General features: G+C 49.0%; 1 protein-coding gene across 2 annotated transcripts in view; it reads left to right on the plus strand.

Annotated features, from left to right (window-relative positions):
* Positions 1 to 10,409: 10,409 nt before the first annotated feature.
* Positions 10,410 to 12,405, plus strand: part of KBTBD12 (kelch repeat and BTB domain containing 12) — a 51,608-nt gene continuing 49,612 nt past the window's right edge. For both annotated transcript variants that reach the window (XM_029052255.2, XM_029052256.2), the window contains exon 1: positions 10,410 to 11,582. In XM_029052255.2, the coding sequence (XP_028908088.1) occupies positions 10,513 to 11,582 (1,070 nt within the window). In that variant the 5' untranslated portion in view covers positions 10,410 to 10,512. The remainder of the gene's footprint in view (positions 11,583 to 12,405) is intronic.

A 12,405-nucleotide genomic window follows, 5' to 3' on the forward strand; every position in this document is an offset into this window, starting at 1 on the left:
AATACCATCGACCGATTCTCAGCTGTCATTCACTCGCCCTTTCTCTACGATCACAAAGGTGGAAGGGAGGGAGAGACTTCTTTGAAAATCTTGCCACAGCCACCATTCGAATGTCGTTCAGATTTTGCCCAGTGAAAATTTTTGAAAACTTTGGTGAGGACTAACCAAATAAATACTTCGTGAAAAGGTCTCTGCCACAAAGCCACAAAGTCAGATGAGTCTCCGGCCACTAGGACAGCTTGCAGCCAATAGTGGCGCGAGGGGCTGTGAGCTTGGGGGTGTGTTTGCTGAACTGTTCGGCCATGTGAACTGCCAGCACAACAAGGAGTTGCTTCTGTAAAATGATCGAAGCAATTTTTCTTATGTTTTGCAAACATCGGCTGGTAAAACAAAAATCTGGACCACTAGGATGCATACAAACACATTGTTTGCTGAGAAAGTTGTTCATCAGAACAACTGGCCCCCTTTTTTTTTGTTAAGGTGGTTTGGGTGCCTCCATTTAACCCCCCCCACCCAGGCACCCTGAAAATAAAGAAGCACAAATGCTTCAGGTCATTCATTTGTTCAGTCATATTTATTGAGCGCTTACTGGGTGCAGAGGACTGTAAGCACCTGTACTGTAGAGTACAGTATAATAATGGACACATTCCCTGCCCACGATGAGCTTACAGTCTAGAGGGGGAGAGAGACATTAATAGAAATAAATAAATTAGATATGAATATAAGTGCTGTGGGGCTGGGAAGGGGAACGACGCAGATGGGAGAGGGAGAAGAGGAAAGGGGGGCTTAGTCAGGGAAGGCCTCTTGGAGGAGATGGGCCCTCGATAAGGCTTTGAAGGACAGGAGAGTACTTGTCGGTCGGATTGGAGGAGGGAGGGCGTTCCAGGCCAGAGGCAGGATGTGGGTGAGGGGTCGGAGGTAGATGAGATGGAGGTACAGTGAGAAGATTAGCATTAGAGGAGCGAAATGTGCGGGCTGGGTTGTAGTCGCAGAGTAGAGAGGTGAGGTAGGAGGGGGCAAGGTGATAGAGCACTTTATAGCCAGTGGTGAGGAGTTTTTCTTTGATATGGAGGTGGATGAGCAACCATGGGAGTTTTTTGAGGAGAAAAAACAAAACAGACAAACCTTTTAAGGTAACTGAGGCCTGGAGAAGTGAAGTGACTTGCCCAAGGTCACACAGCAGACAAGTGGCAGAGTCGGGATTAGAACCCAAGACCTCTGACTCCCAAGCCCATGCTCTTTCCACCTAAGCCACGCTGCTTCTTGGCGGTAAAGGTAGAATGGCAATGGGCCCCAAATCCATTGATAATGATAATAATAATAATAACAATTGTGGTATTTGTTGAGCGCTTGCTATGTGCCAAGCACTGTTCTAAGCACTGGGGTAGATAATAATAATGTTGGTATTTGTTAAGCGCTTACTATATGCAGAGCACTGTTCTAAGCGCTGGGGTAGATACAGGGTAATCAGCCTGTCCCACGTGAGGCTCACAGTCTTCATCCCCATTTTACAGATGAGGTAACTGAGGCACAGAGAAGTGAAGTGACTCGCCCACAGTCACACAACTGACAAGCGACAGAGCCGGGAGTCGAACCCATGACCTCGGACTCCGAAGCCCAGGCTCTTTTCACTGAGCCACGCTGCTTCAGGTTGGACACAGTCCTTGTCCTTAGTCGGCCTCACGATCTTGATCCCCATTTTACAGATGAGGTAACTGAGGCCCAGAGAAGTGACTTACCCAAGGTCACACAGCAAACACGTGGCAGAGCCGGGATTTTAATGGTATTGGTTAAGTGCTTACCAGGTGCCAAGCGCTATACTAAGCACTGAGGTAGATACAGGATAATCAGGTTGAACACGGTCCCTGTCCCACGTGGGGCTCACAATCTAAGTCGATGGGAGAACAGATAATGAAACCCCATTTGGGATGGGGGAAACTGAGGCACTGAGCAATTGATTTGCCTAAAGTCACAGCGGGCAAGGGGCAGAGCTGGGATTAGAACCCCGGTACTCTGACTCCCAGGCCCATGTTCTTTTCACTAAGGCCACGCTGTTGCCTCAGCGGCGTGACAAATCTGCCCAAATTTTAGGGGTGCGAGTCCTTGGTTCACGGACGAAGCTGTTGCCGATGGTGAGGTTATAGCCATAGGCGTGCATATCGCACGGAGAGTCCCTTGCACGCTTGTATACTTTGTTCTGGAAAATGCAGTCTTGCACCTTAACTGGCCCCTTGCAATTTGGACCGAGCAATGCTCAGACACTAGTCCTACCACCAAGTATGATATAATAATAACTGTGGGATTTGTGAAGGGCTCACTATGTGCTAAGCCCTGGGGTAGATGCCAGATCATCAGGTCCCACGTGGGACGCCTACGGCCTAAGCAGGAAGAAGAACGGGTACTGAATCCGCATTTTGCAGATGAGGGAACTGAAGATCAGAGAAGTGAAGTGACTTCCCTAAGGTCACCCGGCGGACAAGTGGCTGAGTCAGGATTAGAACTCAGGTCCTCTGACTCCCAGGCCCGTGCTCTTTCCGCAAGGCCGTGGCGTATAAAACAGGAACGAGGTACGGGTGTGTGCTTTGTGGATTGGACAATCGCTGCAGAGGTCCAATCTCAGTAAAGGTCAGGATGAAAGCACTGGGGAAGATAGTATTTTAAGAAAGCCAGATGCTTTCAGCCCCAGCCTGGAAGGCACGAGCTTTTGCTTAGCCTTTGAGTGCCTTGATCTTTCTCTTTACATTCAAAAAGATGCTTGTAAGGTCAAATCGAAAGGGGCACGGCATGGAATCATACAACTCTGTACTTGGTCATTTCTAAAGATAAAAATAAAGGGAAATGGAAAATAGAAGTGAATTCACCCGATTTTCCTCCTCGACTCCTCCCCCATCCCCCAACGTTGTATGCCGAGTAAATCTGGAGGATGAAAGGCAGCCCTATTGAGTGGGTGGGGGCGGTGGGGGGGCTGAGGGGGTGGTTATCAACTGTGGATGAAAGAAAAGGCAGGTGGAAGGGAGAGGGAAGTGAGAGTGTTTGTGGAGAAGGAGAAATTGCATGGGTGAGCAGGCAGGAGGTTGAGTGGCAAAAAAGCAGAGGGGGAGGGGCTGTCAAACTGGAGAAAACTATACCAGCTTAGTGAATTCTATTAGTCCCCACAAGCCAGAAAATGTCACTGTGGCTTTTATGAACCTTAAAGAGGATTTACCACGTCGCCCCTTGGAGCAACAGACAGTAAGGTTACGTAAGATTAGGCACCAGAAAAACCAAAAGAGGCAAGTTCATTATTGCTGGCATTTACCAATCTTGGAAAAATCTTTTTTGACTTTTCCAAACTCCATCAGTGTATCTTTCTATTGTTCCCCACGGAAGGGAGACTTGAGTAGCAGAGTAAATTTACAGGAAACTAGTCATCACAAGTACAGAGTCTGACAGATAAATTCTTTCAAGCTCACAAAGAGAATGTGAAAGGCAGGCCAAATCTACCCTGACCAAATAAAGGGCTCTATTTATAAACAGGCAGCACACAGCCCTGTGGGTTTTGTTTAAAGCTGCAAAATTGCTGTTCCTACATTGCGAACAATCCTGGAGGCTTGCGGCTGCTATTGCAGTCTGTTTATGTGCTATTTCTCTAACCGCTTTCCTCTTCCCTCCCTCCCCGCCGTCACCCCCCCTTACACTTCCTAGACCTTCGTGCCTCCTCTTGGCCTGGAACACCATTTAGAGAAACCCAGTCAGGCTGAGATCTTGGAGTCTGGCTATCGATCAATCATATTTATCGAGCGCCTACTACGTGCAGGCTGGGAAAGAAGCCCCTGCCCGGGCCGTGGATACCGCCGTGACTTCCGGGCTCGGCTCGCGAACGGGGCCAGGTTAAAGAGTTAACGGTTAAAGAATTACCGTCTGTCTCCAGCTAGGTTTCGACTAGGAGCGGATAGCCTTGGCCCTAGGCCCTTGGACGTAATATAATACAGGTTGCCGACGAGTCCTCGGTGGCCCCGGCCTTGGAGCGCGGCAGTAGCTCCTGATCCCCAGGCCTTGGGTTGACTTTAGGTCACCTCGGGGGGTGTAGGTTTGGGATCAGGGAGGCCAGAGGACCCATTTCCCTTTCACTCCCTGGGAATTGTAAAATGAGACCATCCAGGGCTCCTGTAGACTTGAAGTCACCCAGGCCCAGCGTGGATTCCTCCCTCCAACTCCCGCCCACCTTCCCTCGCCCCCACCCCCCACAAAACGCACACCCCATTACCATCTAGGCCAGATGCCCCGGTCCATCTCTGGACCATATTCAGGTCCCCAGAAGAAACTGTTCGGTCACGGACAGATCCAACTACAGATAAGCGGGTACCCCTTGACAGAGGCCTGGGCCATGCAGCTCGTCGAGGGCAGGGAACGCGTCTCTTTATCGTTATATTGGATTCTCCCCAGGACTTAGTACAGTGCTTTGCACGCAGTAAGCGCTCAATAAATACGATTGAATGAATGAATGCAGCCAAAAGCAGAGCATTCATTCATTCATTCAATCGTATTTATTGAACGCTTACTGTGTGCAGAGCACTGTACTAAGCGCTTGGAATGGACAATTCGGCAACAGGTAGAGACAATCCCTGCCTAATGACGGGCTCACGGTCTAATCGGGGGAGACGGATGGACAAAAACAAGACAACGTGATCACGATAAATAGAATCGAGGGGATGGACACCTCATTAAGAAAATAAATAGGGTAATAAAAATATATACAAATGAGCACAGTGCTGGTGGGGGGGAGCAGAGGGAAAGGGGGCTTAGCTGAGGGGAGGTGAAGGGGGGAAGGGAGAGGGCGGAGGGGGAGCAGAGAGGGAGCAGAGGGAAAAGGGGTAGCTCAGTCTGGGAAGGCCTCTTGGAGGAGGTGAGCTCCACTTCCTACACCCGATCGATCAATGGCATTTATTGAGCGCTTACCATGTGCCGAGCATTGTATTAAGTGCTTGGGAGAGTACCATATAACACAGTCGATAGACACGCTCCCTGCCCATAACGAACTTACCACCCCCACTAAGCCACCCCTGGTTTCCCCAGGTTTGCTTCAGGGCCGACCGGGAGCGGCTCAGCTTTCCCTCCCCGAGCTCTCCCTAGCCTTAGCCCCCCAAGTCTATTCCAGAGAGCAATACAGCAGCCCAGTGGTGCCTCCCACAAGACCCCCAACTCCCCTGATCCAGGCACATTCGTCCATCAATCAACAGCATCTCTTGAACACTTCTTGGGTGCAGATCTGATTTCACAAGGGCTTTGATGATGATGGCGGCATTTGTTAAGTGCTTACTATGTGTCAAGCACTGTTCTAAGCGCTGCGGTAGATACAAGGTAATCAGGGTGGACTAGAACCCATGACCTTCTGACTCCCCGGCCCGTGCTCTATCCACTACACCATGCTGCTTCTCGATCTGGAGGACAGTGATCAGTTTTCGAAGTGATGGGGGAAGGAGTTCCAGGAATGAGGGTGGTTGGCAACAGGAGAGATGAGGAGGCCCGGAGTCAGAGGATGTGGGTTCTAATCCCGGCTCCCCGACTTGTCTGCTGCGTGACCTTGTCAATTCAGCTCTCTGCAGGGCAAATGGGATTGTTCCTGTGGTCCCAGTAACAACATGGAAGGACGATTTAGGGGGCGGCTTTCCCCTCACACCTCCCCTCCCCCCATTCCTACCATCAGCCTGAACCTGGAAGTGAGCGGCTGAGCATAAATCCAACCAGAGGAGAGGGCGATGAGAGCCTGTTTTCTATGGGACAGCCAGAAGTCTCCAGCCAGAGATGGCTCATGGTACAAGGTTTCGGGTTCAAAGGTTTCAGCTGAAAGCCAGACGAGAAGCAGTATTTATTGTCTCGAGACCGTAAGCTCGCCGTGGGCAGGGAACGTGTCTACCAACTCTGTTGTGTTGTAATCTCCCAAGGGCCTAGTACAGTGCTCGGCACACCGTGAGTGCTCGAAAAACACCATCGATTGCTTGATCGATTGAGCTCCTGCTTGGCGCAGTGCCCCGTACCAGGAACTTGGGATATACAGAATAACGGAGCGACGCCTTCCCTGTCTGCATGGAGTTTACCCTTTAATGAGGGAGACTCATTTAAAAATGATTTACAGCACACTCAAAATAAATAAATTGAGCTGACGTACGCATTCGGGGGGGCTAAGGGAGGAATAAATTCGTAAGTGCCAGGTAACTGTCACTGAATAAACTGAGAAAGGAGTATCTCAAACAGCTGGACTCTGCAAATGAAGGCTGCAATGTTAGCACAAAGCAGGGAAAGGCAATAAAACGCCAAAGGCTTATTTTAGCCAGGCACAAGCAAACTATCTGTTCTCACCTTGATGTTCATTATAGAATTGGAATGGAAAATACAGTAGGGAAAATTCTTCCCGCACCCCCCCAGCTTCTAAAGTGTTTCGCGCATCAGGAAGTGGATAGACATACCCTGATTTTGAATTCTCAGTGCGTTTTTTAAGTGTGGAATTGGGAGCACATAGGCACATTTCAAATTAACCAAATATACGAGCTGTTAAAACCAAGGTGACATTCAAAATGTGTGTGTGCGTGTGTGTGTACCAAGTTAAGAATATCAGAGTGTTTCAAAGTAAGGACTCTCAGAAGAGTGCAAAGAATATTTGCTTCTGAGGGAAAAAAGAAAGGTATAATAGATGGAATTCCAAACTGATTTTGAGGAGGTAATTCTCTGCCTCCAACCTCTTCCTGCTTTAGAAATAACAATAATAATAATAATAACTCTGGTATTTGTTACTAGCACTCTGCTAAGTGCTGGGTACAAGATAATCAGGTTGGACCCAGTCTCTGTTCCACACAGGGCTCACAGTCTAAGTAGGAGGGAGACCAGGTATTGAATCCCCATTTTGCAAATGAGAAAACTGAGGCATAGAGAAGTTAAGTGACTTGGCCAAAGCCACACATCTGATAAATGGCAGAGCCAGGATTGGAACACAGCTCCTCTGACTGACCTCAGACCCATGGTCTTTCTGCAAGGCTACGTTTCTAAACTCAGCATCCACAATCATTTTCCTAAAATGCGATTTGGAGTGCGCTACTCTGCTCCTCAAAGACCTCCAGTGCTTATCGAGTTCTCTCCACATTAAGCAGAAATTCTCGACACTGACTTCAAGGCTCTTTACCAATTCTCTCTTCAGCTTTCTGCTCTATTCACCCCCTATTTCCTCAGCTCACAGTCTTTGCAACAGCCTGTTGCTCACACCCCTCCCTCTGCCTGGAACTCCCTCCTCTTTCAAATCCACCAGGCTCTATATCGCCCCATCTTCAAGGGCATTCCCTGACTATGCCCACGTCAGCCATGCACATGGCTCGGTATCCTCGATATTCACCCTACCCTCAGCCCCACGGCACGTATGCACACACGAGAAGCAGCATTGCCTAGTGGGTAGAGCAAGGGCCTGGAAGTCAGAAAGACCTGGGTTCTAGTCCAGGCTCCTCTACGGGTCTGCTGTGTGACCCTGGGCAAGTCACTTCACTTCTCTGGATCTCGGTTACATCATCTGTAAAATGGAGATTAAGACCGTGAGCCCCATGTGGGGCAGGGACTGTGTCCAATCTGATTAACTTGTAGGCACCCCCAACGTCCACGTTAGCGAGCTACGGGCGGAAGTGGGATTAGAGCCCAAGCTGCCTGATTCTCCGAGCGGTGTCCCGACAACAAGGCTGCTACACGGAGCGAGCCCTCAGTAAATGCTGTTGATGATGAACCCAGAAATCCAGTTTGGGGAGGTGCTAGATCCCCAAACTCCAGACCTCCCCTGAGGACCTCAAACCCCTCTAAACCTCAAACCCCTCTAAACACCTGGGGAAATCTCCCTAAATGTCTCTATGGGTGCCACCTGACTTCTATAAATAAAAGGGAAAGGCACTTGCTGAAGGTGAATAGTTCATGGGCCTGGAAGTCAAAAATCACCGTCCCAGAACCTGTGATCCCTCTGACTAAAATGAGAGGGTGTCCCCTCAGTCCTCTCGATGTTGCTCCACTATCCCTGCCCTGCCGATAGCCTTTTACCCAGTCATGGAGCGAGTCACAATTTAGTGACTCAATCAGGACCTCCACTGGAAAATAATGAGCCAAGTAGCAGTGGGAAATGGCCCAGGCTTAGATATTCAGGAAGGGGAAATGGTGCTCCAACAGCTACTCAGCTGGCTGTTTCCAGCTCTTTCTCTCCCAGTGTTCCAGTTCCTCCTCCCTCAGACTCGTCAAGCAGTAATATTTATTGAACACCTTCTGTGCACAGAGCACTGTATTAAGCACTTGGGGGAGTCCAGTAGAGCTGCGTGATTCCTGTCTTCGAGGAGCTGACAGTCTAAAGGGAGAGACAGTCCCCAAATGATTTACAGATAGAAGGGAAAAGATAATCGGTGGATGGGTGAGTAACTAAGTGCTTAAGTAGTATGGTGCATAACCATCATATGTACAGAAGTGTTAGGGTGGGGGTGAGTGCCTAGGTGCTGGTGTAAGAATAGTTCAGGGAACTCTCCTGGGGAGAAGAAAAATTACTTGGGAAAGCCTCCTCGGGGAAGTGGGATTTCAAGATGGCTTTGAAGATGGGGAGATCTCTGGTCTGGTGGATTTCATTCATTCATTCAATCGGATTTATTGAGCACTTACTGCGTGCAGAGCACTGTACTAAGCTCTTGGGAAAGTACAATACAGCAATAAAGAGTGACGATCCCTGCCCACAACGAGCTCACAGTCTAGAGGGGGGCTTTGACGAGAAGGGAGTTCCAGGCAAGAGAAAGAGCACGCACAAGGGATTGGAGAAAGTGAGAATGTTAGCTTGGGAGGAATGATGAGTGTGAGCCAGGGTGTAATGGGAGAGTGAATAAATCAGAGGGAGGGAACCGACTGCATGCCTTAAAGCCCATTGGCTGAGAGTTTCTCCCCGAAGTGGAGAGGATTTTTTTTTTTGTAATTGTGTGTTTTAAGAGCTTACCGTGTTTCAAGCACCATACTAAGCACTGGGGTTGTGTTGAGGGGTTGGTAATCGTGATGGAAACCGTAGGTAGGAGAGAGGATCTGGGAGGGAAGAGGAGTTCCATTTTAGATATATTAAGGCTAAGTTGCCATAGAGTAAGCCCACCGATTAGACTGTAAACCCTTCGATGGGCAGGGATTGTCTCTATCTGTTGCCGAATTGTCCATTCCAAGTGCTTAGTACAGTGCTCTGCACATAGTAAGCGCTCAATAAATACTATTGAATGAATAGAGGTAACCTGGAGGCAAGAGGAAATGTGGGATTGCAGAGTAAGTGAGAGAGTCCTCTTACGCTCCCCAGGAAATATGTTTGGTGGAGTGGCTAGAGCGCGGGCCTGAGAGTCAAAAGGTCATGGGTTCATTCATTCATTCATTCATTCAATAGTATTTGTTGAGCACTTACTATGTGCAGAGCAATGTACTAAGCACTTGAAATGGACAATTCGGCAACAGAAAGAGACAATCCCTGCCCAGTGCGGGCTCATTCTAGTCCTGGCTCCACCACTTGTCTGCCGTGTGACCTTGGACAAGTCGCTTCACTTCTCTGGGCCTCTGTTACCTCATCTGTAAAATGGGGATTGAGACTGTGAGCCCCATATAGGACAGGGAACTGTGTCCAACCCTACTTGCTTATATCCACCCCGGGGCTTAGTACCGTGCCTGGCACATAGTGCTTAAAAAATACCATTATCATTATTATTATTATCATCTATACACACCTGAAAGCTGAGGCTGCCTGAGTGCTCATAGGTGAAGGTGGTGAAGTGCTCATATGTTTCCCCCAAATCCCTCCTCAGCTCCCCCAACCCTGACCCAGGGATCCCTTGGAAACTTCTCGCCCCTGCAGTCCCGGGGACTTGGCAGCCAGAACCTGCCTCCTAATCAGTCCCATCTCACCTCAGCCCATCTCACCCAAAACTTTCAGATGCCGAAGCTTCGGGTGACTTCACAGGGCCCCACTTGACTGCAGCTTGGGGGAAAGTCAGAAAGATGTGGCTCCTTGAACTTCGAGTGTAACTGAGTCTGCCGACGTCTCCCTGAGCTGCAGCTGACGAGACCATGCCAACGCATGGCTAGGCCAAACTACCTGAGGTCCCAGTTGCATCACTTCGAGCACTGCAAATCTGGGGCGGAACAAAGCCCCCCGAAAGTCCAAATCCATGCAGAAAAAAAAGCCGTGGAAAGGAAAGCTTAGCCCAAATGACTGTGTTTCGTCTGATTTAACCATGTAAATTTAATCTCTGGCAAATGAAACTGTTCTGTGTGTGTTTGAATAAATATTATTGAGTTATAACCAGCTCTGGGAAGCCATTTCTGGTAACGAGAATTTGGTGTTAAACTGTCAGAGGACTCACTCTTCTAAGGAAATGATATGCTTTTTCCCCTCCAGGAACGTGACATCCATATTGGCTTTTGAGAAATCAAACATGCAAATAGTCCTTCAAAAATCAAGGAAATTTTGAAGAAGATTTAAACTGACAAGCTCCAGAGGGTGTCATGGAGTTCAAGATTGAGGGAAAAGAAAAACATCATCATAGCTTGAATTTACTGAACCAAATTAAGCACATGAAAGAATTAGCAGAAATGATTGACGTGGTGCTGGTAGCAGAAGGAGAGAAATTTCCCTGCCACAGACTGATTCTGGCTGCATTTAGTCCCTATTTCAAAGCCATGTTCACCTGTGGCTTACTCGAATGTACTCAAAGAGAGGTTATACTTTATGATGTCACCGCGGAAAGCGTGTCCATAATACTCAACTACATGTATAATGTGGATTTGGACATCAATAATGCCAACGTACAGTCCGTTGCTATTGCTGCTTATTTTATGCAGATGGAAGAAGTCTTCGGTGTGTGTCAGAAATACATGATGGACCACATGGATGCTTCCAACTGTGTAGGCATTTACTATTTTGCGAAGCATATCGTGGCGGAAGATCTATCCGATCAAGCCAAGAAATATCTCTACCAACACTTCACTGAGGTGAGCTTACACGAAGAGATATTGGAAATCGAAGCGGAGCAACTGATGATGCTCATTAGATCGGACGATCTTAATATTTCCCGGGAGGAGACCATCCTAGACTTGGTTCTGCGATGGGTAAACCATAGCCGAGAGCTGCGGACGGAACACCTGGTTGAACTTTTGAGGCAAGTGCGACTGATGCTCGTCAGCCCTTCGTTCCTCAGAGAAGCTTTGAAGAGGAACACAGTCCTTCTGTGCGATGCCGACTGCATCGACATTATCGAGGGCGCGTTAGAGGCTATCGAGAAATCTGAACATCGTCCTCTTAACCTCCGGTATGGTATGGAAATCACCAGTCTTCTGCTTTGCATTGGCAACAATTCTATGGGGATCAGGTCAAGACACAGAAGCTACGGCGATGTCAGTTTTTGTTACGCTCCCACGACGGGGAAGACCTACTTCATTTCGTCTCCGAAGTACGGAGAGGGCTTAGGAAGCGTGTGTACCGGAGTCGTTACAGAGAACAACGATGTTATCGTAGCCGGAGAAGCAAGTGCTTCTAAACTGTCTAGACAAAAGATGAAGAATGTCGAAATCTATAGGTGTGTATCAACTGGTGGGATTACCACCATGTGTAAAATGGTTTCAATAATTGTTTCCTTAGGTGGAGAAGGGGGGCTGAGAGTCCTGTGGGGCAGGTGCTTATTTAAAGAGTCTACACTTTCCCGGGTCCAATCAACTTCAGATGTTACCGCGGGCAGTGAAGTTTCCCCGTGGGTTTGAGTGGGACTGAGAAGTCCAACGTGGGACTCACAGTGCCGACCACCCCCGGCCCCCGCCGCCACCATGCGCATCCATAGATTGCCCCTTAGGGTGCTGATTGTTTGCCGGTTGCAGCGCCTGGTGTGGTGTTTGGCTTTCGCCTCTCTGTCACCCGATCTTGTTCCTTTCTTGTTGCCGGTGCACCGAGCGAGTCTGTCTCCCCCAGTTGTCTGCCAGATCGCTGTTGCGATACCGCCTCGTCTGAGGCTACGCTTCACCGCATCCTGAAAACATGTCCTCTGTCCCCCTCGCTTTTGGTTACTCCATTTGAACTCCCTGTGCAGCAGCTGTTTTGGCTATCCCACGGTCAGACACTCTCCTCACATATCCTACCCAGCGGAGGAAGCTGTGTCGCAGGGAGCCTAGCTTCAGTGCTAGGAGACCGACTTCATTCCGGGACTTGATTGTCTGTGATCCTGTCTTGCCACTTGATGTTGAGTATGGCCCGAAGGCGATGCCGATGGAACTGCCCAAGGAGCCGAAAGTAGCGTTCCCCGACTACCTGGCAAATTTCACTTTCTGACGAAGTGACTTTCGCACGGCGTTCCATTTTATTGGACTCACCCGCAACCAGGTAGGTAAGCCCAGCCCCGCCCCCTGTTC

Source organism: Ornithorhynchus anatinus, chromosome X1 (genome assembly GCF_004115215.2).
Source record: "Ornithorhynchus anatinus isolate Pmale09 chromosome X1, mOrnAna1.pri.v4, whole genome shotgun sequence".
Classification (NCBI taxonomy): domain Eukaryota; kingdom Metazoa; phylum Chordata; class Mammalia; order Monotremata; family Ornithorhynchidae; genus Ornithorhynchus; species Ornithorhynchus anatinus.